Source organism: Cryphonectria parasitica (genome assembly GCF_011745365.1).
Source record: "Cryphonectria parasitica EP155 unplaced genomic scaffold M406scaffold_8, whole genome shotgun sequence".
NCBI classification, from domain to species: domain Eukaryota; kingdom Fungi; phylum Ascomycota; class Sordariomycetes; order Diaporthales; family Cryphonectriaceae; genus Cryphonectria; species Cryphonectria parasitica.
Window position 1 is genome coordinate 2,068,645 of NW_024468916.1, and position 24,687 is coordinate 2,093,331.

Here is a 24,687-nt window from a genome sequence, read left to right on the forward strand (position 1 = left end):
TGATAATGATGATGATTTGCTGGGCAGCCTGCAGCTGGACACGAGCGAGGCAGAGACGAAATACAGTAAGATTGATGCGAAGCTACAGCAATCAGGCAGTCTGCGTTGGTGGGAGGAAGGAACCAGCGGGTTAGGCACGGCATTGGCAGCTGCGGGGTTGTGGCATGTGTCTTGTCTTACTGAGCGTGCCTGCTGCCTGTAAGCCCGACGCGCCCCTCCTTCCTCCAAGCAGACATAAAGAGATCCCATTGCAAATCTTAGTATTTGCGGGACAAGGCAGCACTAAAGAGGGCGATTCATGAGAAAAGAGAGAGTGATTAGAAAGGAGAGAAACATTAGGATAGATCAGAGGGACGGAAGGGAAACAAAAGAAGAACAGTCCAGCAATTGGAAGTGTGTTGTTTCATCTGCTACTCGTGAATGGAACGGTGCAACATCGGACTCATAACCAATAATAACACAGCATCCCAATTATTTTCTCTTTTTTTCCTCAGTTTTCTCAATCATCCTTTCTTTCTACTTGAGCAGGCCACTGTGCCTATTTAAATACCCAAGTACTTAATTACTGAGGGTTACGTGCTTTCTTAACCGTCGCCTCCAAATTGAACTACTCTGAGGTATAATCATTTGTAACTTGATTAGGCAAAAGGTTACACCACGGTTCATGAGCAATATGTCCGAGAGACAGGCATCGCATGGTCCGCAGTATCTGATGTAAGGAACCTTTTTCCAATTCTTTTGAAGAAAAAAAAAAGAAGAAAAAAAAAAAAGGAAAGAAGAAGAAGAACAAGAGAAGAAAATTAGCCTTACTACAATTTCTGAGTTTTTAAGTGAAACTTTGCAGCAGCCAACACTGAAAGCCAGCGAGCACGCTTGGATTATCACCTATCAACTTTCTATTGAGGCGAATAACGTATGATTACTTGTATATCAATCAACCCGTGGTTCTTGTCTCTCTGTATCTCTTTTTTCTTTTTCTATTCATCAACTTTTCGTGTCAGGAACTCTTCCAGTGTAGCATTGTAGCCCAAAAGCCACAAAGCTGGAGCCACAACTTGACGAGAATTGCAAGCAAATAAGCCGGAGACCCAGCATCCTCTCTATCTTAGGCAGGAGAGATCAGATGAGCCATGACGACCAGCCTCGTGCACCATATTCTCATTGCAGAACCTGGAGAGGGTTGTGCTGCGATGCGGAAGTCAAATATTGAACTTGGCCCACCGGCTACTTGACTCCGGAACTATTGTGTCGCGGAAGGGTTGCATCTCAAAACGGGCGAATGTAGAAGCTAGGATATTGGTAATAATAACTCACATGCAGTAAGTAGTCGCACTTGCTTTGGCCTTTCTACGTGGGCACCTGAATGCGTTTGGTGAAAGGGGGTCAAGAGCAATTACGTGAAAACACAAAACCTGTCTCTATTTATTACCGTTCATCTTCGTCCTTGCCATTTCCATCGCTTTTACTTGCCCTTTCTTCATCCCCCCTAGAAAAAGAAAAGATTTAAAAAATAAAGAAAAAAAGTATCAGAAAAGTAAGAATCACAGTTGGGGTGGGCGGAATAAACCTAATTAAAGTCATGTCGCACCAGCAAAGCCAAGTAACGACCAGGGACTTCCCAAAAAATGCCAACGGAAGACGACCCTCCATGCATGGCGGAAAACCGGGAAGGGCCACGGCAGGCCGCCCGCCACGTGCATCCTAAAGAGGCGGCTTTGTATGAAGATCATTTGTGGGAAATTCTTCGTAGTTGCTTTCTCTCACTCGTACGTTCCTTTTGTGTTTCCCTTGCTATCTAATCTCCGACTTCTACTCTTCTTCCTACACTTCCCTTCCGTCGTGTACTGATCATCCATATTTGGTCACGGACGTGTAACGAGAGCACCCCATCTTGGCACATGGAATAGTAGTCAGGTCCCACTACTAGGTTCGGACTACCGGTGCCAACGAACCGATGTCGTCGCGATTTTCTTGTACAATAATGATGAGTCTCTCAAGGATACTATTAAAGAAGGACGCCAGAACCCCGATCAGATGAAAAGCTAGGGCTTCCAGGTGTTCGTTGAGGCTTGCGAGGTTGCCACCATCCAGACTCCAGCATACCCACCATGAAGTATCTTCAGTCGCTGCCGCTGCTGTCCGCAGTGGTTGCTCCAGCCAGCGCAGCCTTCTCGTCATGGACCAACGTCAACATCAACGGAGGAGGCGGCTTCATCGATGGAATCCTCTTTCACCCGACCACCCAGGGGTTGGTGTATGCCCGCACCGATATTGGTGGGCTCTACCGCATGAATTCGGATTATTCTTGGACGCCTATGACAGATAGTATCATCACCGATGCCAATTGGTATGTGGCTTACCCTTTGGTTCATTAGAAGTATCTAAAGCAACACGCTGACTCTTCATTCAAGGGACAGAGCAGGCGTAGATGCCATGGCAGTGGATCCTCAAGATGACACCAAGATCTACCTTGCCCTTGGAGAATACACCAACAGGTAAGAGCTGTGTGTCGCATTCATGTTGAAGAATTCCATACCTAAAAACCTGTAAATGACTCTTGATATAGCTGGGATCCAGATGATGGCGTTATTGCCAGGAGTTCCGACCAGGGAGAGACATGGAGCTTCACCAACCTGACGTTCAAGGTTGGTGGAAACATGCCTGGCCGAGGAAGTAAGCAAAATTTTCCTTGGATATCCCGCGACAAGCTTTCGACCCCTCTGATATATCTTTCCTATTTTTCTTCTTTACTTCCCTCTTCTGTCATGAAAACACACAGACTCGATGATATGGGCTAACGTAATCTGGTGGAATTCACAAGTGGGCGAGAGGCTGGCGGTCGACCCAGCCAACTCAGACATCATCTACTTTGGCGCCCGCAGCGGAAATGGCCTCTGGAAGTCAACCGACGGAGGCGAGAGCTTCAGCAAGGTTTCGTCCTTCACGGCCGTGGGCAACTACGCTCCAGACCCGAGCGACTCCACAGGCTACGAGAGCGACCTGCAGGGCCTGGCGTGGGTGACCTTTGACCCCACCTCTTCCACCACCAACGGAGCCACCTCGCGCATCTTTGTCGGGTCTGCCAGCAACGGCAGCGTCGAGGCCGTCTGGGTCTCGACAGATGCGGGATCGACCTGGACAGCGGTCGAGGGCCAGCCCGGAACATACTTCCCGCACAAGGGCAAGATCCAGCCAGACGAGGGCGCCCTGTATATTACGTATTCCGACGGAACTGGACCCTACGATGGTACTCTGGGTGCCGTTTGGCGCTACGATATTAGTAATGCGACGTGGACCGATATCACCCCCGTGTCAGGCTCTGACCTCTACTTCGGGTTCGGCGGCCTGGGCCTCGACATGCAGAGCCCAGGGACGCTGGTGGTGGCCGCGCTTAACAGCTGGTGGCCCGAGGCGCAGCTCTGGCGGTCCACAGACTCGGGTGCGACCTGGTCGCCCATCTGGGAGTGGACAAGCTACCCGGACATGGACCGCTACTACAGCATCTCGACACCCGTCGCGCCCTGGATCTACAATAGTTTTATTTCTGTCTCTGGTGCCGAGCAGCTCGGCTGGATGATCGAGTCCCTCGAAATCGACCCTTTCAATAGTGATTTTTGGGCTTACGGAACCGGTTTGACAATGTACGGCGGGCATGACCTGACGGACTGGGACACTGCCCACAACATCTCGATCGTGTCGCTGGCGGATGGTATCAACGAGTTTGCCACGCAGTGGCTTAACTCTGTGCCTGGCGGGTCGGAACTGCTGGTGGCTGTGGGAGATGACTGCGGCTTCACGTTTGAGAGCGCATCGGACTTGGGGACCAGCCCGCAGACGACGTGGATGACGCCCTTCTGGGCCACCTCGACCAGTGTTGGTAAGTTAATTCTACGTAGTATTGGTCGTTTATTCTATATGTATGCACTTTTCTTCATTTCAACTAACATTACGTCTTGCAGACTACGCTGGAAACGATCCCGCCAATATTGTCCGTGTTGGCGACGCAACCGGTGCTCAGATGATCGCCATCAGCACCGACGGAGGCGCCTCCTGGAACATCGACTACGGCTCCAGCACCACAGACTACGGCGGTGAGGTCGCCTATTCCGCCAACGCAGATACCATCCTCTGGTCCAGCGCCACATCCGGCGTCATGCGCTCCCAGTATCAAAGTACTTTCGCGACCGTCAGCACCTTATCCTCGGGCGCCGTCATCGCCAGCGACAAGCGCAACGGTACTGTCTTTTACGGCGCCGTGTCTGGTGCCTTCTACGTCTCCACAGACACCGGCTCGACCTTTACCAAGGGTGGCGCTCTTGGTAGTGCCTCCTCGGTTGTCCAGATTGTCGCGCACCCGACCACGGCCGGCACCGTCTACGTCTCCACCAATCTGGGCATCTTCAAGTCCACCAACTATGGCGCCAGCTTTTCCCAGCTGTCGACCACCATCACAGCCACCCAGCAGATTTCCCTTGGCCTTCCCGCCTCGGGGTCCACCTGGTACCTGTATGCCTTTGGCGACGGGCCCGACGGGAACAAGCTGTACGCCTCTGCCGACGACGGGTCCACCTGGACTGATATCCAGGGCAGTCAGGGTTTTGGTGCCATCTCGGGCGCCAAGCTTGTTGGTAGCGGTAACCAGGCTGGCCAGGTCTATGTCGGCTCCGGCGTGGGACGTGGTGTCTACTATGCCTCTGGCTCGCTCACGGGCTCGAGCGTGACCACCACGAGCTCGTCTGCCAAGTCGACGACCACCTCCACCTCAAGCGTGAAGACCTCCACTACAACTAGCACTGCCATCAGCACAACCTCCAGCGTAAAGACCACGAGCACTGTCAGTACTAGTAGTAGCACCACGCTGAAGACGAGCACCACGTCGACATCTACGGCCCCGGCTAGTACTTGTACGGCAGCGCAGTATGCCCAGTGCGGTGGGACTGGGTTTACGGGATGCACGACTTGTGCTAGTGGCTCGACTTGTACGTATGAGAATGACTACTACTCTCAGTGCATCTGAGTTTGAGGAGGGAGGATAGAATGTTGAGAGCATTTATGGGTAGCTTTTATTATGTAGTATATGTCTGTTGGTAGATGATCCTGTTTCAGATCATCTCTGTACATATGCAATACACATGCTAGGGTTTTGGCCTGTGATTTAGTTCTATACAATCATTTTAAAATGAAGTTCTTCTCTAGTGTCACCTTTAATTATTGTTTTGACTCTCTTCAGATAGATTCGAGTCGGCCGAGAAATAGTATTCACAATCATCGCCGACTACTTCTTGAAATTACTTATTTAGATAGGATTACTAGAAGAACTGGTATTCTCCACCACAAGTCGTCATCATGCTGTCTTGGACTCCTTTCCACGCCCATGCCATGTCATCTTCCACCTGTCCTGCACCGTTCTCGGTGTGAATTCTGCCCGAACAGACGGAATACCGAATACAAACGCCACCAGATAAGCGATCAAAAGCACAAAGTGCGAGACAAACCAGTCCACCCCCCAGAGCAAGCCGTAGCCCAAAGTGCCCCTAGCAAAAGGAAACCCCCTCGTCGAGAAGGCCCGAGGGACATCCAGAAACACCGGAAAATTATCCAGTTCGCGAAAGACCACAAACAGGCCCAGGGTCACCCACGCGTCCACCAGCACACCATGCACCCACGCCGACATGTACGGCGGACAGACAAACCCCGCGCCTCGAAGGATCACCCCGTTCAGGTTCCAGAAGAAGACCGCCTTGAGCCCGTCCTCTGGCTCCGTCCTCTCGACCACCACGACCTCTTGGTCCGCATAAGTGTCGGCGCGGCCCCACTCGTGCCAGACGTTGCGGTCGACTTTGACTTGTGCCACCTCATCGCCGTCTCCTTCTCCCTCTGCTGAGATGGTGAGGGTTTGATCGCCGATGGTGACGCGCACGCTGCCCTTGAGGACGCGGAGGTACTCGACGTGGTCCTCGTGCCAGTGGAGCCCGCTGGTCCAGGTTGAGCCGACGGGGAGTGTGATGGTGACCTGGCCTTCCTCGGACAGGTCATAGACCACTGCGTTTGGAAGACCTCTTTTGATTATTGGGTTGTCGGTGGAGAAGTTGTTTTCCATCGTCGTGGTGGCAATGATTAATATTAAGTGGGCCGGTCAACAAAGCGGAAGCGCGAAGAAAAAGGAGGGGAAAAGATGAAAACAAACATAAGATGATTGTTTGAGTTGACTAGGGTGTTTGTGTATTAATTGAAAGTCGATGCGAGTTCAGTTTTCCTACGGGGGAATGAATTTTCCTGTGAGTTCGTAGACGTTCAAGTCTCGATATTGATGCTTTAACACCGATGCCTCTGTACGATGCAAGTCACAGGCCCGCATTTGCTGTCAGCCGCGCGTGGTCCACGTGTTATCAGGGTCGACTTAGCGGTTACTCATTTCGGCATCGCCTCTGGTCTCATTGGGTGGTGACACTTGGGGGATGGGGGCCAAAAGGTAGAGTGACCCCGCCCCTGCAAGTCACACTGAGCTTCGTGATGGTGCAGCTGATCAGTCTTGTTGTAGTACTCTCTGTGGTCTCACTTGCAATCATGTTGCGATGCTAAACACTGAAGGGATGTTGTTAAATTCAGGCACTTGATTAGTAAACATTGTGACTAATGGAGAGGTGGGATTACGATCGAAACCTGGCACATATAGGCTCAGCACTGATAGGTACTATTAAGTACGCACCTCACAGTTGCTGATTGCAATGTTAATCTTGTTCTGGCTCAGTCGATACTCTACGTGTTTTGGCCTTCCATCACTGAGAAACAATGACTTCTCTGTACTTTGTAATTCACTGAGTTGAGCATAGGGTATTGCCTTGCTGGATCTCACTGTTACTGAAATGAAAAGATGAAAAGATTCAAGCTGGATCTTTAATAGTTCGTAGATGATTTTTATGGTTAGTAGAAACAGGGTTAGGAAGAGGCTTGAACCCCTCCCCCCCCCACTAGAGCCGATATCCGAGGACCAGAGATACTCGCAAAGACGTACTGCTCAATCATCTCATAGACCGAGAGTGTAGTTTCGATAAAGATGAAAGTGGATGTTGAGGTGAAACTGCGCCAAGACGCCGACCTCAGCCGACTTTTGCGAGACAAAGCGGTTATCACCGTCCGATCTCAACATGCTCAACCTCTCCTTCGGATGTGACCGCCAATCGTAAGTCTCGTCAGTCAAGAAACTTCCGCTTCAATGCTCATAAATTCCAGATAAAGGAGTGATATTCCCTGCTATAAAATGTCATCTGCTTCCGGGATCGCACGATGTAGCCAAGCAATACTAATGCACCAGCCCAACATAGGGCTTGGGAGGAACAGGTCGGATCAACACTATACCAGACTGATTCACTGCACCAACAGGATTTCCATGCTAGTTATCATTTTGAAGCATCGTATGACATATTCCATGCGCTACGAGAAATTCTCCGAGGTAGTCGTATGTTCAAGTGTATCATCAGCTCGAAAACGAGGTGGTTGCTGGTGCTGACAGCATGTAATCAGCCCGAAAAGGCAGTACCGGCAGATAGTAAAAGAACGACTGTTAAGAAATCTTATGAGTATATACTTGTGTGAAAATTGTACGAGAGGAGGCGACAATTCGCTTGAGTTGCTTCAGAGTGTGCAAATACCCCACACATTGAAACAACTGTCCCTGACCGCATCCTCAGGTTCAGTGTAGGGAATCATCTGTGCCAAGTAATGTCCAAGTATTGTCCACTTTTCAGCAGTGTAAGAGGCACTCGGATCTTGCCTGGTAAGGAGCTCCCGCGGTTGATTCAGAAAGCAGGTGATGAATCACAGCAAGATATCATGTCCTACATTCATTTGCAATTCGCAACAAGACAGCTGACTAGAAACTTGAAATCATGAGGCTGTGGTGTAATGACCCCGGACTGTGCGGCATCTTGTCGTCATCTGCGAGTGCCTCTAACCGAGAATGTGGATCGCTAATCTGGTTTTGGCCAACTGAGACTGCACTGAATATTGCCCCAAACTCAGAACCCGGCCGCACGGCCTCGTCTCAATGATGTATCATGAAGAAATTCTTTTGACTCTCTCTGCACTGAATATTTTCCTTGCCAAAACAGAAAAAAAGAAAAAAGTTCAACACTCCAGTATCTGCATGATGCATCGACAGGCCCGAACAAAAGTCTGCAATAACTGTAAAGCTAATATTCAGGCTGAAGGATAAAGATACATCACATAGGCCCCAGGTCAGTCAATGTAGGTAACCCCAGCGATCCCCAGCCTGATGCAATTATGCCTCCGTGATCTGAAGCATCACATATTGATCCGAATCCTACTATACCCCACGAGGCTAAGCGGACTATGCCGCGCTCCATGCGTTCGACATGCCCAGAGGTTTCCCGGTTTTAGGCTGGCACAAGGGCCCGGAGCATACTCGTCTGATGATGTTGATCTGGTCGTTGGCATCGGCGTGTTTTTATCCTTACCAAAGTAACATCCCACTTTTTGACTCTGCCTTGCGTATTCGGGTCTACGCTCAAAGTGTGATAGAGAATATCAGTGCCATCCCTCTCTTTTTACACTTTTGTCATGGAAACGCGGGTACCAACTCAGCCGGTGCCTGGAAGATCTTCAACGTCCCCTTTGTGTCGCCCGGCTCGGCTGACTGGCATTCTTTTAATATTCCCAGCCTGCCGGTTCTAGACGGCACGCATATCTCCTTTTGCCTTGTCATCATCTTTTTAGCCAAATGACACCGAGTCGACCATGCCAATTCCCTTGACGTACAAGAGGAAGAGGCTCGCAGCCGAGCAAGATGAGTTTTCGCTTCTCCAGAAGCAAGCAGCAATGATGGAGCCCGTGGAGCCAGCGCCGTATGGACCGATAAATCGCGTTTTTGGGAGGATGCATCCGACGTTCCGAGGACACTTGGTGGCCATGATAGCTGAACTCCTAGGAACTATCATGTTCCTATTCTTCTCATACGCCGCCGCCCAGATCGGAAACGAAAAGGCTGATACTCTACGCCCAGTGCTGGAGGAGACAGGGCTCAGTCTCCTACAAATTTCGTACATCAGTGCTGTGTTTGGCGTCAGCCTGGGGGTGAACGTCTGGATATTCTATCGTGTCAGCGGAGGCATGTTCAACCCTGCGGTAAGAGGCTCAATGGACTCGATTGGAAATGGTGCGTGTCTTGAGCCGTGGACTGACTAGACGCAGGTTTCCCTGGCCCTTTGGATCGCGGGAGCTTTCGATTGGGTACGCCTGATCTGCGTGGTACCGATGCAATTCGGCGGAGCCATCGCCGCCGCCGGTTTGGTCTCCTTGCTATTGCCAGGACCTCTCCAGGCCGAAAACGCCCTGGCGTCAGGCGCCACGTTTGTGCAGGGTTTGTTTCTGGAGACCATCCTGACCGCGCAGCTGGTCATGACCGTCCTCATGCTGGCTGTCGAAAAGAGCCGGACATCCTTCATCGCACCACTTGCTATTGGCCTGGCTCTATTCATTGCCCACCTCATCGGTAAATGCGGCCTGCAAATCTGTTTTCATTTTGTCTTTCTCTTCAATAATGAATGGCGATATGAGCAGAGAGCTGACTCGTCTTGAAACACCAGGTATCAATTACACCGGCACGTCCGTCAACCCAGCCAGAACTCTCGGCCCGGCGGTCATCAACGGGAATTTTGTCAGTTACATCTGGATCTTCTTCGTCGGACCAGGTCTTGGGGCCATTCTGGCGGCAGGTCTCTACCATCTGCTCAAAGCAATGGGCTATGAAACTGCGAACCCCGGCCAGGATGACGACGGACTGGAGACCTATCGCCTTGTGCGAGCATCGACGCGGCCGACCGTGACGCGAGGAAGCAGCAGTGATGGCGCCTATTATAAAGCATATTTCCAGGATCTCACCTCGCCACCGCCAATGGGAAAGCCACCAAGAAAAGTTACGTATTGATATGGAGGAATGACCCCGGTACGAATGAAAGAAGGATGTATAATGTTTTTTTAATGTAATGATACAAAGCCCAGAGCAATCTGCCCTAGTATAATAAAGATTTAACAATTGACGAATTCCTTGATCTATTTCATCTTACATTCATCTTCGTTCTCTCAAGCCACACCCGGTGAGAATGAGGGGAATGCAACGGCTTGATGCCTGTCCATGTCTGAATGGTTATGAACGACCCTTGGCAACCTCTTGCTCAAGCAGAACATCCTCGCTCGGTCAGTTGACTTTCACGTTGGCACTAGTTGTCAATCTAGTGATCGCCATACCACCTTAAGCCAGAGTGTTTTGCCTGATGGTGAGCAATAACCGTCTCTCAAGCCTCCAACTATTGGCGGTGTACTGATAATTACTCTCAGGTGTGGGGTTTCTTTCCACGAACCCCATACCGAGGAGGGCGGTAGTTCTGCGGTGACCTTTGAGTCCGACGTAATATTTTTGCTCCAGACCAGGGGACAGATGAATAGTATGATGTCTGCATCAAGAGCTGCGTGAAATTTAGATAGGCATGATAATGAAATTTCCTTACCCGTCATTGACTGTTCGTAAGGTTTGTTTCCCCTCAGCTAATGGTCACACTGACATACTCCCTCTCACCTTTTCAAGACTGAGAGTGTATGTTTATTAATGCCATTACTCCAAAGTCTGTTTTGACCTGAATTACTCCAGAATCACATGATGAGGTTTGAGTAACACCTTCAGCTATATGGCATCCACAATCTTCTGCAGGCACTGGTAACGGCCATCTTTTAAAGCACACAATCAGGTCGATCCTCCATGCTTGTCATGACACAACAAGCCCGGAAAATTACCATGCAACAAGCTCTTAAAGTTAAGAGCTCCTACAACCTCACACCATTAATCAGGGCCCCCAATAATCCCCAACCAAACAAGCATTATACCAAGCCAACCCCCCCAACAGGGCACAGGTACCAAAATATCCAAGAGGTCTCCCGACGGACATCGACCCGGGCCTGAACAGCCCGAGCTCGGCATGCAGCACGCGTAATATGAAGAGCCCTCCCAGGACCACGGAGAGGGCAGTGCGGTTTGCCCCGTTTAGCTCAGCCGTGCCGGCAAGGACGAGCGCCAGAGGCACGTTCTCGACAAAATTGGCGTGCGCGCGCGTCGCGACTTGGAGATCGTTGTACCCATTGGACTGCTCGGTCTTCTTAGCCGCCCTCGCTCCCCCGCTGAAGGCGTCGCTGCTGTTCTTTGAGGAGTCGTCGCCGATCCAGTGCTTGTCGCGGACCCGGATCCATACACAGCGGGCAGACAGCCACAGGAGATAGACGGTGAAGGGTAGGGCGAAGCCGCCCGTGACAGCTGTGCGGCATGTCTGTGTTAACCTGTGCCACGAAATCCGGTGAAGGTCTTCTTACTTACGCAGGAGTTTAGCTTGTCCAAGACCGACGGATGAGTTGTAGGAGGCCATTTTCCCGTTGGAGCACTTTATACTGTGGGTCGTCTCATTCATAATTGACTCGGTTGCGACGAAGTTAGGGAGGTAATATACTTAATAGTTGATTACTAGTCTGCTCCGACGGACGACGACTCGCACATGTACCACTACTAGTTGAGGCATACATTTTCAGGTAAGAACTGACATCATCGATCGCCGAGTCTACATGCCCATTGGAAATAGTACCGAAACTAAGAACACACCTGAGAACATCTCACATAGCATTTGCTTCTCCATCCTGACACTGCCGATGCAGGGCAACGTTCATGTGGCGTCTGGGGGCGGCACATCAAGACCATTCTCCCTCTCGGCGACGGGAGCGCAAGGTGTGGTGGTCAAGTACTCCTATTGGACGTGTTTTGTGCCGCGCGACGTTTGGAAGAGGGCGGAATAGGTACAGTAGCGCTCTGCTGGTCTCACGAGCCCACTCTATACTAATATGCGCGAGGCCACATTTAGTCGACATGGAAAAGTGGGAGATGCTATGCGTGGCTTGATGACTCTGTCGCAAATGGGAAGTTTGCTCCGCTCAGGGATGTTGCAGGTGTGCTCATCTGGTCTCACAAGTCATCCTACACAGGTATATACTCCGCTGCTCAGCTCGAACGTCACTCAATATCTAGACTGAGTGCATCATTCAGCCGCAACAACATTGGTCGGAGAAGGTGAGTGTACCGTCTCAGAAAGGAAAAGTTGCTTCCACAGAGCCTTGCAACACATCAGCATTCAATGTATTCAGCTATACGATGGACCGAAGGGAATCAACTAGTCTCACGAGTCGCTAAATAGTGCCATGATGATTTTGTTCTGTCGGGTTGGAATAGGTGAAGGGCGGTAAACGATTCCACAAAGCCCTTATAAGACACTAGAATTTACAGCAGTCAGCGCCAAAATGGCGGTCCCAGGCGCCGACTCAAGATGGGAATACATCTTTCGATTTCAGAATTCTGGATAAAGGAAATGCTCACTCGAAGAAATTATGGAATTGAAGCATTGTGAAGTCAGTCGATTTGATTGAGAGTTCAATAAAGGTACGAAATTAAATAAGGCGTCCTACTCTGATTCCCAGTGCCTTCTCTTAAGCCTTCCATGTTTGGTTGTATTGAGCAACCTGATGCTCCTGAAATTCCATCAAACCATCCCAATCTATGCAGCTGTGCACCACGCCCCAACTCAGCCCATCCTCCCAGTACTCCCTTGGACTTCCTGGTGGCGAGTCACTCTCTAGTGTCATGAAATCGCCACACGTAATGCTCAGCCGAAGATACTCAAAGCAGTGTTCCAAGTGGTCGATCCAATCTCTGTCGATGGGTGTATCGGCAAGGGGTTGCGTGTTCTCTGCGTCGTAGACCAGAGAGTTGTATCTCATGCGGATCATGTGCACGCAGTGCAACTCGTGCAGGTTGTTCAGCACATAAAAGTTGTTGAGATTTTCGAGATCCTGGGCTGCTGATGCAGGGGGTTCGTTGAAAATGAAGAACGGCGCATGAATACCAGGATCTTGGAGGCCATACGATACTGGTCTTGGTACGTAGATTGAGTCTGAAGCTGTGTTGGTGCATTGATTTGTTAGTTCTTATAAGTACCGCGATTTTACAGGGCTTCACTACATATTCTCACCTCTCGTAAGACTCGCCCACCTCGCAGCTGTTTCCTTGGACGGACCCATGTATTCGCGATACGGTATAAAGGGAACATTTCTTCTGTTCGTAAATATCGACATAGGAAGCGGGGTGTTGGACTTGATGCCGAAGTCTTCCAGGCTCGGCCCATTTTTAAGAGTGAATCTGCCGCAAAGATAGCCAAAGACGAGACCAACTCCTAATGCCGAGACCACAGTGAGGACGACAGCTCTCATAGATCTTCTAGGACCAGCGCTAGACAGAAGCGGCGCGTCCATAGGAGAATCATTTTCTTCTGAGGCTCGTAATGGCACTGGGTCATACTCGGCTTTGTTCACGCTGGCCGTCTCCATGACGATGCTACTGCCTTCACAAGTGCTATGGTGAAAGCCTTGAGTTTGAAGGAATGACGAGAAGGAGAAAAGGTGTGCAGCAGATGTCCTGGACGACTCACAAACAGAAAAGCAGCGAAGGCTTGCTGTTGGAATTACCAGAAAATCATTTCACGTACTTACGTGCTTGAGTGCTCATGTCTTCATGAACTTGGACCAGCTCCTTTGCCGCCTTCAACCGTTCACCAACCCTGGCTACCACTATGCCTGGGTCCTTATTTCCCGGTTGATGTGGGATTTTGATACCTTGACAGCCGACTCATGCAGCTTGAGCTTATTAGCGAGGCGTTACCCACTCATCAAGGCACAGCAAGCGAGGCCATGGTCGAGTTGGTGAAATAGTCGGTCAGGGTTGTCTACAGCCTTACATGCACGATGCCATCATGCAGGTACGCTAAGTACACAGTGCTATCGCATGGATCTCAATAAACTTCCGCTCGGCTGGGTGCTCGCCCGCACCGACATCATAGTACCAAGGAATTAAGGTCTTCAAGGGTCATTCACCGCTCCGAAACTATAATATGATCCTATTGATTGGCTGAAGACTGGGGTTTCGAATTATCCTATAAGTGCATATGCACGATGGTTGTGATCATCGGTATTTGATCCTGAGGACTAGATCCTTCTGCGGCCCGGCCGTTGGATTCACTACCTGGGCGCCTCCACTTGAAAAGTAGTTTAGTAGGAGTTGTCTGCCTGATGTCGAGTGGGGACCCTTTTCTTTTGACTCGCTTTGAATTTTAGGTTGTCGCAGTCGAGTGGGGTTCCATCATCACCCTGGTTCGTTCGAACGCCAGACCGGAACTTCAATGGCCTCGGGTTGTGATCGACATTCATAGATAGTCAGGAATCCTAATGGAGTGGACTGGAGCGGAATGGGCCTTCGAAGTTTACAAGTCATGTGGTATCATCGTGGTGCACGAGGATTTCCAAAGCCCTCCCAGCTCAATTAGGCTGATACGGTCGATGGTCTTCACAATCACCTTCACTTGTCCCATTGTTCAAACTACGCGTCAATGGTGCGTCAGTAACGGTATTCATCCAACCAACTCACTGTGCTTCAATCTACACACAACAATAGGCAAGAATCAGAATGGCCCAGGCAGACACGAAATATCAGCCAATCTCTTCAGCAGATCTTGAAGGGGACCAGCCCGTCGGAGAGCCTCCAAGGGCTCGAAAGCGCCTTGTAGAGAGCTGGAAGACAGTGGTCATTGCCATCTTGTCTTTGGGCTGGCTGGCAACTGCAACGGGCTGGTATCGGGCTACGCCTTCAACAGAAGGGCCCCTTCACGTTTACACAAACTCCCCCATCCCGAAGGATGTCTTCAAACCAGTCAAGAAAGTATTCCAGCTGGACGAAAGATATGTTGGCGGAACACCAGAGGCCGAGGTCATGTGGGACAAGCTCGTCGCTGGTGAGTCGATCATACCGCCACCTACAGTTGAGCCAAGAACGAGCATTAACAAGACACAAACTTGTGTAATCTAGGTCACGATGCTGTCTGGCTCGAGAATCCTGCTCAGTGGGGTTTAGGCGAGGGTATTGTGGCGCCCTATGACCACCCCAATACGCCGGATCCCAAACCTCAGGACTTCTACGTCATATCGCTTCTTCATCAGTTGCACTGTCTGGTCTGTGATTCTCCACGACGCATCGTTCACAAGGAACTCGCAGCTAATGAGTAAATTGTAGAATATGATCAGGTTCCAGTACTACCAGGAAAGGAACCGTGTCGACACTTCTGCGGACCCGCAGGCTTTCATGTGGAAAGTACACGTTGAACACTGCTTCGAATACCTGCGTCAAGGCATCTCTTGTGGTGGCGATCTCATCATCGAGGGAAACAGCCCAATTAACGTCGGCAAAGGGCACGCAACCTCGGTGACTGGGTGGGGTGTTGAGCACGATTGTATTGATATTGACCTCCTGTGGCAATTTCAAATCGAGCAAGAGGCCAAGTATAACTTGACTTGGCAAAATGCGTAGAGTCATTGCCAGTTGACAAGTGTGCTCTTGCCAAAGCCTAATGACCGAGAAATTGGTCGAAGGTCATGAAGTTGAGCAACCTAGGGGATAATTAGCGGGGCATTATAGAAGCTTTCGTAACTAAACATGTCAATTCAAGTAAATCCATTGTTGATACCGTGTACGCAAATTTTCGATCAACATTTGATGCAAAGAATTCCCAACACTCTGAGATTTTGGGATCTGTTCAGGCCCGATCAATCCAGATGATGTTCGATTACAATAACGATACTTGGGCCCAATTGTGTTGAAATTTGTATTTTCTAATTGAATTTGGACTGAAAAAAAAATAACCTTCTGTTCGATGCTTTCATAGAACGAGTCTACAGGCCGTATACTCCCAGATCCTGGTCCATTCCAGGCTTCGCAAATGCTTGTCCAGTTATACCGCCAAAAATCTTCAAAACTTTCTGACCGCGGTCCTCGAAACCCAGCCTGCGGAATACTGCCTTGGAACCCTCATTATTAGGGTCGCATAGCCCGAGGACATCCTTCACGCCCTTCTCGCGCTCGACGTAATCCATAAGTGTCTGAGCAGCCTCGGTCGCAAGGCCGCGTCGCATGTACTCGGGGAGGATAGCGAATCCAATATCAGGCGCCGTGTAGCAGTTTGGCGGTTCGCCTCGCATCAAGGAGACAGTGCCGATGGGGGTCCCGCCAGCAGGAGGAGCCACAGCGGCCGTCTCGGGTTTGAGACCGACAAGATAGGTGCCGTAGCCGTTGCGAGCATGCTCTGCTTGAAAACGTCCTGCCAGCTGCTGACGTGCGGCCTCGCGGGTCGTGACAGATGTTGGTTTCCCGCCGATGGATGCGATGAACTCAGGTGTATTCCAGAGCTTGACGAGGAAATCGCAGTGAGCGTCGTTATCGGGGAGGAGGTACGAGAGATAGAGCCTTTCCGACTCGATGAAAAAGTTGGGGTCCGACATAATCAATGTGTAAAGCAAAGCAAGCCTTTCCCGTTGTTGCGAAAGTGTATTTGTGCTTCAATTTCTTGGGAACAAGGTATTTCGTATCTAAGTTGTAGAGGAATGCGAGTTCTTCAGCTGCTGCTGAGATCCTAAATACTCATGGGACCCAGTTATTATGGATATTGCTTAATTGCATATGTGTAATCGAGGATTAGGTGTCATTATGTATTTAGCAAGGACGCCAGGTTGTGCTGTGCTTAGGTATTTGAAGTGGATCTGATCTGGTTTCAGCCGATGGAGGACCAAGGGTTGCACTCGCTTTCTTTTCTGTTTGTACATGATTTGGAGGTCGTGATATCTAAGAAACGTGGCAACACCAGCCACCCTCCTTTTTCCTGGAAACACAAAATTACAAGCAAAGAGGAAAAGAACGGGAAAAGGACAGAGGAAATCGAAGGTTCCCACTGGTAATACTGGAGGCTTCTATTCTTATATTACCAGACGTTCTCTTATCTCACCCGTCCACGAATTCCAGTCTGCTCACTTGTCATCCTCCATGCCGTCGCCGAAGGAGTTTCTGTGACCCGGTGTATGCGTGACCACTCCGCCCTTATACCCAGAGCCATTGACTTTGTCTGACCGATGGTCGTATGCCCAGCTGAAAATCCTCTCAAAATTGCGGCACTGGTGTATCGCGCCCATTCCGTTGATGCCAACAGCAGTCAGCGGCTCAAACGTTGAGTCTCCATTGCACATGATAGCCTGTCGAATAAAGTCCAGACAGTGGTCGCGATGCGCAACGACCTCCCATGGCTGCATGCCCTCCACGGAATCAGGGTAATAGGCGAATCGTAGGAAGTTGAGGCAATGCAGTTGGTGAAACATGGAGACACCATACACTTTGTGCGTGGATGGGTTGTGTGGGCTGGGCAATGAGGCCGGGAGATGAGCGGTGAACTCGTTTGGCAACTCGACGATGCCGTCGCCAGGAGGTGAGAGACGCGTCCACATCTCGTTTGTCTCATTCGATGGCGGCCCGCCGTAGAACTTGTGTGGTTGGAACGTGACTAGCGAGTCATATACCACTGATGATACAGTTTGAGCTTTTGTCTCGACAGGATCGTAACCAAGAATTTTGGTCTATGGGAAACTTACAATCTGGTTCGAAGTGGTCCTGTCTTGGCCCAGAATCACAGCTGAAGTTCTCTAACAGCTTATGCGCGTGCGCCCAAACTGTCAATGCAGAAATAAGAAGTATGATGTTGAAGCACAGCATCAAACAGCCACGACTGATCCAAGACGTCCGTTTCCTCAGTGTCGCCATAGAGACGGCGGAGGAAGGTTCATCTTTCTCGAGAAGATAATGATTGGCCTCATCCATGGTCAAAGAGCTTTGGGAAGAAAGACTTTCTCGACTCATGACCGCGTCCTGTAACGAGAGATAGAAAAGAAGGAAAAATGGTTGGGGGTGGAAGAGCACTGCACAGTGATTAGCAGCGAGATGATGAAGACCAACGAGTGCAAATGCTCTTGATAAGTTATGCACTCAAGCACGCACGGACGAGCTTCGCATTCAAATGTTCTACGATCTGCTCCTTATCGTGGCGCAACAAGTTCTCTTCATCAAACTCTTCATCACTCACGATTACGCCTCGTGATGATTCCGACTTTGCCTGCCAGAACCTAGTTCCATGACTCGTCACTTTGCGACTGGGTAATTTAGTCTAGAGTAGCACTTCACCGCCGGGAACACACACCGCGGTCCCTTTGGATTTGACTTTGCAAGCTTAGGATGGATTGTAATCATGGTCACTTGACCATGTACCCTGATGTCTTAAGAAATCCTGGCGACGTACACAGGCAGACCTAATGTTGGTGTGGATACAGATAGAAGGGGGCATATTGTAGTCTTTGCATCCCTGTCCCTACAACAGAAAACATCTGAGAGCATCCTGAAGCTTAATGGTGCTATTGTAATTACCATTAATGGACTAGTTGCCACTTTTGCAAGGTGAAGGATTGGACCCACCTAGACAAGAGCAGACGTGCACTCGGTTACCCATAGTGCCCAGGTATCATCGTTCTGACTGGGATCAAACAGAGGAGCCTCAAGAAACCCATGTTTCCCTGCTCGTGCCCCTTTTGCTACAGAGTTCAGTGATCCCTCGCATCCTGCTGCTGAATCATGGACAACTTAGGCTTTTTCCCTATATACCGAGTAATTAATAGCAAGAAGCTGCAGCGAAACAGTGCAGCCAATCAAAGCAACGCAATGGTTGCAGGTTAGTGTCTGTGCACCACCGTGTTATCTTTTGCAGTAACACAGTAGCTGGGCTTTTAGGAGCTGATCCTATGCACTGCCCATGAGGCTGGTCCTACCCTGACCTTACGGGAAAGACAAAGAAGGAAAAAGTGGAATGAATTACCTAGTCTGTCTGGTAAGACTGGACTTGGAATATGGTGTTGAAGATCGGGAGGCTTCCTCCTGTTTTTGAAAAAGCCGATATCCCTTTCTGATAGCTGTCGCGGCCTTTGCTCAATCTTGGGACCACCTCATCATTCCTAATCTCTCTAACGAACCATCCAAGATCTTCGAGAACATGGCCGCCAAAGCTGAAGCTCCCAAGTCTCCTAGCAACCTCAGATCTTTGGGGCCTCTATTCATTGTCTCTTGTGTGGTTCCTGTCCTGTTGAAATGGGGAAGCAAGCATTTGTCCGTTCCGTTGAGCACGGGAACCGATGATTTCAACAATGCAACAACAACCATTATACCAAGTGTTCAGTCTGGACAGTTCCTTCAGCCTGGCTCTATGAGCAAGCATGACCAGCTGCGGGCTCAATACGCGGAGTCTTGTCCCGATCACCGGTTCAAGACCAAGATATTTTCATCGGACCCTGTCATTATGTACCTCGAGGACTATCTGTCTCAGCCAGAAATCGAGTACCTCATTGCCACGGCAGATCCATACTACCAGCAGTCGCCTGTGTCCAAAGGACATCAACTGATGGCCTACGACTATGAGATCCGCTCTTCCATGTCAGCTGTCCTCCCGGACGACCCTGTGGTACGCTGTATTGAGAAGCGATCTGTCGACTTTCAAGGCTTCATGTCAGTCAAGCATCTTGAGGATATTCAGGTTGTTAAGTATGAAGTTGGGGACCACTTCCGGCCGCACTTTGATGTGAGTTAAATCAGTCTCATCCTCATCCTGATCTCACCCAGCTTAGCATTAATCGTTTTCATGCGAAACTAGTGGTTCGCTGGCATGGACAACCCTCGGCACTCTACCATCTTCGTCTATCTTTCCTGTGACTCTGGTAGACCGGAGGAGACGGAGCGCGACAACATTGGGCAGTGCAAGGGCGGAGCCACTCAATTCCCTCATTACGAAGGCCGTTTCCCGTCTGGCTGGTGTGGTCTCATTGATTGTCACGACAACAGCGGCGCTGGAGGGGTGGGCTTCAAGCCCATTCCTGGCAATGCAGTCTTCTGGGAGAATTATTATTCCAACGGCACAGGACATCCTGGAGTTTGGCATGCTGGGATGCCTGTTACAGAGGGCAGAAAGCTTGGGCTCAATATCTTCACGAGGAAGAATCCGCTATATTAGTTATTTACTTGTCACTGGGGATAGTGTTTCGTAGAGTCTCTTGAACTTCGAGAAATTGCTTTTCACTCTGTTTTTTTCTACTATCAAAAATAACACAACCATAGGAAACGCGGTTCATGAATGTTGTCTGAATGACATGCGTAGATCTTGCATGATCTAGCATAAAGCTTAACATTACCAAATTACCCTGTGCCAGTATACTCGATGACAAGGCTTGGCACCTTGGTAGAAAGATTAGATGCTGACGAGCGATGCAATACGACAGTACTTTTCGATTCACTGAAGGAGTATTATCTGTCAATGGCTCCACTTTGACGGTTTCTCTGACAAGTGGAGTCCTTGCAATTCCCCAGACTATCATATCCAAAATGCCGCACCGGTCTCGTAATCGCTTGGCTGCTGCGCCCCCCGCAGGGGGTCGCTGATACTCAAGCCGTGGGTTCTAAGGGTGTGAATGGAGCCACGTGGTCCACCTGGGCGTGACGGATGCCGACTGCGATCTGCAGAGGAAGATTTCCTGAATCCTATGAATCGTACCAAGACCCCTAGCGATGCCCAGCTTGAGATCCTACGCCCCCGGCCCTTCCCCACCGTACTGGGTACCGATTACTCGGGATTTCTTCACTAGTCGTCTTTTACAGAGGCTCAAGAGCTACGCAAGCGAGGGCATGTACCGTAATAGGATTTGGGCCCCGGTAGATGGGTGTGCACAGGTTTTTTAGTATGGGGCTCTCCACTTGATCTCACAGTGCTTGCATGCGGCTGAAGTATGCATTATTGCTGCCTTGAACTCACTTTTCAGAACTTGCGACCTCTACACATGAACTCCCATCCTCAGCCCCCCCCCCCGGTTCCCCTTTTTTTTATTAATTGGAAAATCAGCTTCGTAGCGCAGCTGGCTACTCAACCATTCTGTATACCGATGCGACTTAGTGCTGATTTGATAGCATGCGCTCGAGCTTTGGTGCCGGCTTTGCGGACAACTCTGGGGCTGGGCCTGGTACGCTGATGTGGAATGATCTTCACAGCCCTGGAGTTCAGTTCTTCTGACGAATCGATCCTACGCTACTCAGTTTTGCAAAAGCTTGTATCAATTGACCACGGTGAGCGCTGCATGGCCGGATCGGCTGTTAGCCAAAGCTTATATTAGTGGGCTACGGCGAGTCCTGAATAGCGACGTCGGCGATAAGTCCAAGGAATAGTCACTGAGGTCAAGGATAACCATGAATCAATCACTGTCTTGACGTGCACGCTGAGAACAATATTGGAGTTCTAATGCGCTCCGTCTAATCATGGACCATGTCAAACCAACACACCGCTTCAAGTACAGGTCAGCTGTAAATTGAGGGAAGGTCCCCGATCCACATTGCAGTTGACGTTCTGGCTTTGATCTAGGCAAGATCTTCACGATCCGTCCGACTTGAATAGGTGGTTAGATATGGAATTTGATCCCACGCGTCGTCTGGCTTTGAACGATTGGGCCACTTGGATGATAACGACGGTAATTTCGGACCCACCACCGGTCAGCATATCGTCCTTGCCCAAACAGGCAGATGGGCGCCTCCTCCTTGTAGAGCGAAGTAGAATGTTTCGAAGATAGCTGCACGGTAATTTGTGTAAGACTCACGACAGCAGCGTCACTGAGTCGTGGTGACCGTGCGCGATTGTGTCCATGGAGAATACGAGAGGGATCATGACGGCTGTCTCCTGTGGAGGATTGTATCCTAGGTGAAGACTCAGGGCAGATGGCAACAAAGGAAATCAGCTTCATGCCGAGAAAAGGTATAAAGAGCGCGTTCATTGCTGTCCAAAACATCTCTCTCGCTAACAACCCACATCAACACTCTTCTCAGCATCTCGAATCGAATTCTCTTGCTCAAGCCTCTCTGCTCAGCTCCAAACTGCACGTTTCTAGTCTCGTGAGTTATAACCCAGATACAAACCCAAACTCCATGAGCTATGCTGACCTTTTGAAATACCTAGACCACGACTTTTCCAATCAGTGAAAATGAAGACCACTCTCATTACCATTGGCGGTATGCTGCTGCCTGCTCTGGTGGCCGGTGCTGCTATCGATGTCCAGAAGCGTGAAGAGGATGCCCCAGCCTATGTTTGGTATGTCCTTATTTCGTAACTTTGTCAGTAATTACGCAACTCTCTGACAATCACTCTTTACCTTCAATAGGGCCAGCGTCAACAAGGACAAGCGCGAGGAGGCTGCTCCCGCCTACGTCTGGGCTAGTGTGAACAAGGAGAAGCGCGAGGAGGAGGCTCCGGCCTACGTCTGGGCTAGCGTTAATAAGGAGAAGCGTGAGGAGGATGCACCCGCCTACGTCTGGGCCAGTGTCAACAAGGACAAGCGCGAGGAGGCTGCTCCCGCCTACGTCTGGGCTAGTGTTAACAAGGAGAAGCGTGAGGAGGAGGCACCTGCCTACGTCTGGGCCAGCGTTAATAAGGAGAAGCGCGAGGAGGAGGCACCTGCCTACGTCTGGGCCAGTGTGAACAAGGAGAAGCGCGAGGAGGAGGCCCCGGCTTATGTCTGGGCGAGCGTTAATAAGGAGAAGCGTGAGGAGGAGGCACCGGCCTATGTCTGGGCCAGTGTCAACAAGGAGAAGCGTGAGGAGGAGGCGCCTGCCTACGTCTGGGCTAGTGTCAACAAGGAGAAGCGCGAGGAGGAGGCACCGGCCTATGTCTGGGCCAGTGTCAACAAGGATAAGCGTGAGGAGGAGGCCCCGGCTTATGTTTGGGCGAGCGTCAACAAGGAGAAGCGTGCGGATCAGACTGAGCAGTAAATTGTGATGAGGGCCTGTTAAGACCGGAACCTGTCCTTTTCATGCTGACCATACTATAATTCAGTTGTCAATTTCGTTATTGGTATAGATGACTGGGAATACGATGACCTCCAGATTCAATACCATTAGGAAAGTCATTCCTTGTATACTCGATCCATTTGATTATCTTATATTTCAGCTCCTCAAACAGCTCTATCAAAATGCCACAACATGCCTTGGATGACACTGAGCCGCTAAAATTGCCATTCGGGTGCTGTTGATCGCCGACCATGCTAATTACAGGCTTGAAACTTAAGATGGCGACCCTTTCCATTCAATATTACTTTAAATGCTACATTACAAAGTTTGGTGTTCGTTGCGCTCAAGCCAAGTCCGGGAGTTACCGTATGAGTATCACTTATCAACCAAGGGTAGTGGTGCCGGGCCAATACAAACAATTTCACTATATAGATTATGCCATAACTACTCGGAGAGTGTTATTGCATATCTGGACAGTATTGAGCTTGGAAAACAAAATAGATGTAACGTGTTAATCCTGATTCACAATTGTGCTATAGCTACCCCACAGTCAAGTCGCACATTGCTGTTTCTGACTGCACTCTTATTTACATCCATCTAGGCAATTCAAGGTTATGCTACCGAGGCTCTCCTAGCACTGCCGATTGATCTTGGCCCAGGTCTCTACATCATGCAGCTCGCAGATTCTATCCATATTAGTGAGAAACCCCAACTCCTCCAACCGCTCGCAGATCCCAATCAGATCCCTCGATTTCGAGACCCAGGGCACGTGCTGCAAAAGTCTTACGTCTTTCTCCCTTTCTGCGTGGTCTTTTTCATCCCATAAAGGATCGTACTGAGTCCAAGATACAATGATTTCTTCCAACTCGTCCCTCAAATCATTGCCGATGTGGTCCAGTTGCTCTCTTGCGGCTTCAAACCATTCTGGCTCTCTCTCGTAACTCATGAAGTTAACTTTGCCTAGCACACGAATAGTCCTGTTGTTGCACCCCTTGGCCGGTATACCGGCAAGAGACTCTGGGATGGCTCCACATCCCGTCTCTTCGCTGAACCGCGGGTACCTGTGATGCACGATAGACAGGAGCATGTCCACGACTGTGTGTGCTGGGACACAAGCAAGCAGGGCAGAATCATAAGTGGAGAAATCTTTCCGAATGGAAAATCGGGAATTAACGAACATTCTCGTAGCCGAGCGAGAATGACCTTCATAGGTTGTGCTGAAATTGAGGGGGACCATATCGTCGAGTCGCGCACCGCTGAAGACGAAAACATAGACAGTGCCCAACATGTTCGCAAGCTTTTGCGGTCCTGGATTAAGGTTCCATGCCACTTGCATCACGTTCGCCAAATAACATGCGAATGGTGTCTCGACTTGGGCGTACTGCCGAATCCACCTTGCTGGTGAAAATAGGCTTCCACGCCAATTGGGGTCAGCACCCTCTTTCAGCAGGAATTTGATCGATTCCAGCTGCTCGGCCAGGGGTGTTCCATATTTACCGACGAAGTAACAAGCATTGAGGAGAATCTCGGATTTCCCATCGTTGCTGACTTTCTGCCCTTCGACTCGATGAAGAAGGTAGTCCTTCCCACAAAATTCGGCAACGGTCTTAAGAAAATTCGATCCACCACAGATTCGTGCGTAAGAGGTATTTCCAGTGACGAGCCGACCTGAGTCGCAGCGCTTCTTCCAATAGTCGAGGGTTCGGAACCACTCTGCCGAAAGCACATCGTTGATGCCGCCACGAATTTCGGGCGACACACGCAGTCCCAGCACTTCTTGATCCAGGATTGACCTTCCGGTGTGTTTCATACAATAGAGCTGACCCTCTGCCAAATCTGCCCGGAACAGTCGA

The 24,687-nt window shown here is 50.0% G+C and overlaps 10 protein-coding genes across 10 annotated transcripts; 5 read left to right on the forward strand and 5 right to left on the reverse strand.

Annotated features, from left to right (window-relative positions):
- Nucleotides 1-2,108: 2,108 nt before the first annotated feature.
- On the forward strand, nucleotides 2,109-5,017 carry M406DRAFT_64862 (glycoside hydrolase family 74 /Carbohydrate-binding module family 1; the record flags this gene model as incomplete). Its single annotated transcript, XM_040924901.1, has 5 exons — nucleotides 2,109-2,347; nucleotides 2,412-2,495; nucleotides 2,567-2,673; nucleotides 2,822-3,877; nucleotides 3,960-5,017. The coding sequence occupies 5 exons, from the start codon at nucleotides 2,109-2,111 to the stop codon at nucleotides 5,015-5,017; spliced, it is 2,544 nt and encodes an 847-aa protein (XP_040772699.1).
- A 327-nt stretch (nucleotides 5,018-5,344) lies between these two features.
- On the reverse strand, nucleotides 5,345-6,231 carry M406DRAFT_295403 (uncharacterized protein; the record flags this gene model as incomplete). The annotated part of the gene is made up of 1 exon (XM_040919189.1): nucleotides 5,345-6,231. Exon 1 carries the CDS (start codon nucleotides 6,098-6,100, stop codon nucleotides 5,345-5,347), a length of 756 nt encoding a protein of 251 aa, XP_040772700.1. The 5' UTR covers nucleotides 6,101-6,231.
- A 2,664-nt stretch (nucleotides 6,232-8,895) lies between these two features.
- M406DRAFT_64863 (uncharacterized protein) lies at nucleotides 8,896-9,959 on the forward strand (the record flags this gene model as incomplete). The annotated part of the gene is made up of 4 exons (XM_040924902.1): nucleotides 8,896-9,144; nucleotides 9,211-9,511; nucleotides 9,606-9,817; nucleotides 9,882-9,959. The coding sequence occupies 4 exons, from the start codon at nucleotides 8,896-8,898 to the stop codon at nucleotides 9,957-9,959; spliced, it is 840 nt and encodes a 279-aa protein (XP_040772701.1).
- A 900-nt stretch (nucleotides 9,960-10,859) lies between these two features.
- On the reverse strand, nucleotides 10,860-11,432 carry M406DRAFT_342457 (uncharacterized protein; the record flags this gene model as incomplete). The annotated part of the gene is made up of 3 exons (XM_040921775.1): nucleotides 10,860-11,210; nucleotides 11,250-11,323; nucleotides 11,384-11,432. 3 exons carry the CDS (start codon nucleotides 11,430-11,432, stop codon nucleotides 10,860-10,862), a joined length of 474 nt encoding a protein of 157 aa, XP_040772702.1.
- Nucleotides 11,433-12,537: 1,105 nt separating this feature from the next.
- On the reverse strand, nucleotides 12,538-13,005 carry M406DRAFT_266067 (uncharacterized protein; the record flags this gene model as incomplete). Its single annotated transcript, XM_040917783.1, has 1 exon — nucleotides 12,538-13,005. A coding segment is annotated over one exon (468 nt), but the record flags the coding sequence as incomplete, so codon positions are not given.
- Nucleotides 13,006-14,566: 1,561 nt separating this feature from the next.
- M406DRAFT_266288 (uncharacterized protein) lies at nucleotides 14,567-15,463 on the forward strand (the record flags this gene model as incomplete). Its single annotated transcript, XM_040917792.1, has 3 exons — nucleotides 14,567-14,891; nucleotides 14,966-15,108; nucleotides 15,170-15,463. 3 exons carry the CDS (start codon nucleotides 14,567-14,569, stop codon nucleotides 15,461-15,463), a joined length of 762 nt encoding a protein of 253 aa, XP_040772704.1.
- A 362-nt stretch (nucleotides 15,464-15,825) lies between these two features.
- M406DRAFT_295410 (acyl-CoA N-acyltransferase) lies at nucleotides 15,826-16,487 on the reverse strand (the record flags this gene model as incomplete). The annotated part of the gene is made up of 1 exon (XM_040919190.1): nucleotides 15,826-16,487. The coding sequence occupies exon 1, from the start codon at nucleotides 16,429-16,431 to the stop codon at nucleotides 15,826-15,828; it is 606 nt and encodes a 201-aa protein (XP_040772705.1). The 5' UTR covers nucleotides 16,432-16,487.
- Nucleotides 16,488-16,953: 466 nt separating this feature from the next.
- Nucleotides 16,954-17,493, reverse strand: M406DRAFT_265997 (uncharacterized protein; the record flags this gene model as incomplete). The annotated part of the gene is made up of 1 exon (XM_040917777.1): nucleotides 16,954-17,493. A coding segment is annotated over one exon (540 nt), but the record flags the coding sequence as incomplete, so codon positions are not given.
- A 1,730-nt stretch (nucleotides 17,494-19,223) lies between these two features.
- Nucleotides 19,224-20,094, forward strand: M406DRAFT_295411 (uncharacterized protein; the record flags this gene model as incomplete). The annotated part of the gene is made up of 2 exons (XM_040919191.1): nucleotides 19,224-19,595; nucleotides 19,668-20,094. 2 exons carry the CDS (start codon nucleotides 19,224-19,226, stop codon nucleotides 20,022-20,024), a joined length of 729 nt encoding a protein of 242 aa, XP_040772707.1. The 3' UTR covers nucleotides 20,025-20,094.
- Nucleotides 20,095-22,032: 1,938 nt separating this feature from the next.
- On the forward strand, nucleotides 22,033-22,816 carry M406DRAFT_333782 (uncharacterized protein; the record flags this gene model as incomplete). The annotated part of the gene is made up of 2 exons (XM_040920873.1): nucleotides 22,033-22,139; nucleotides 22,210-22,816. 2 exons carry the CDS (start codon nucleotides 22,033-22,035, stop codon nucleotides 22,814-22,816), a joined length of 714 nt encoding a protein of 237 aa, XP_040772708.1.
- Between the last annotated feature and the right edge of the window lie 1,871 nt (nucleotides 22,817-24,687).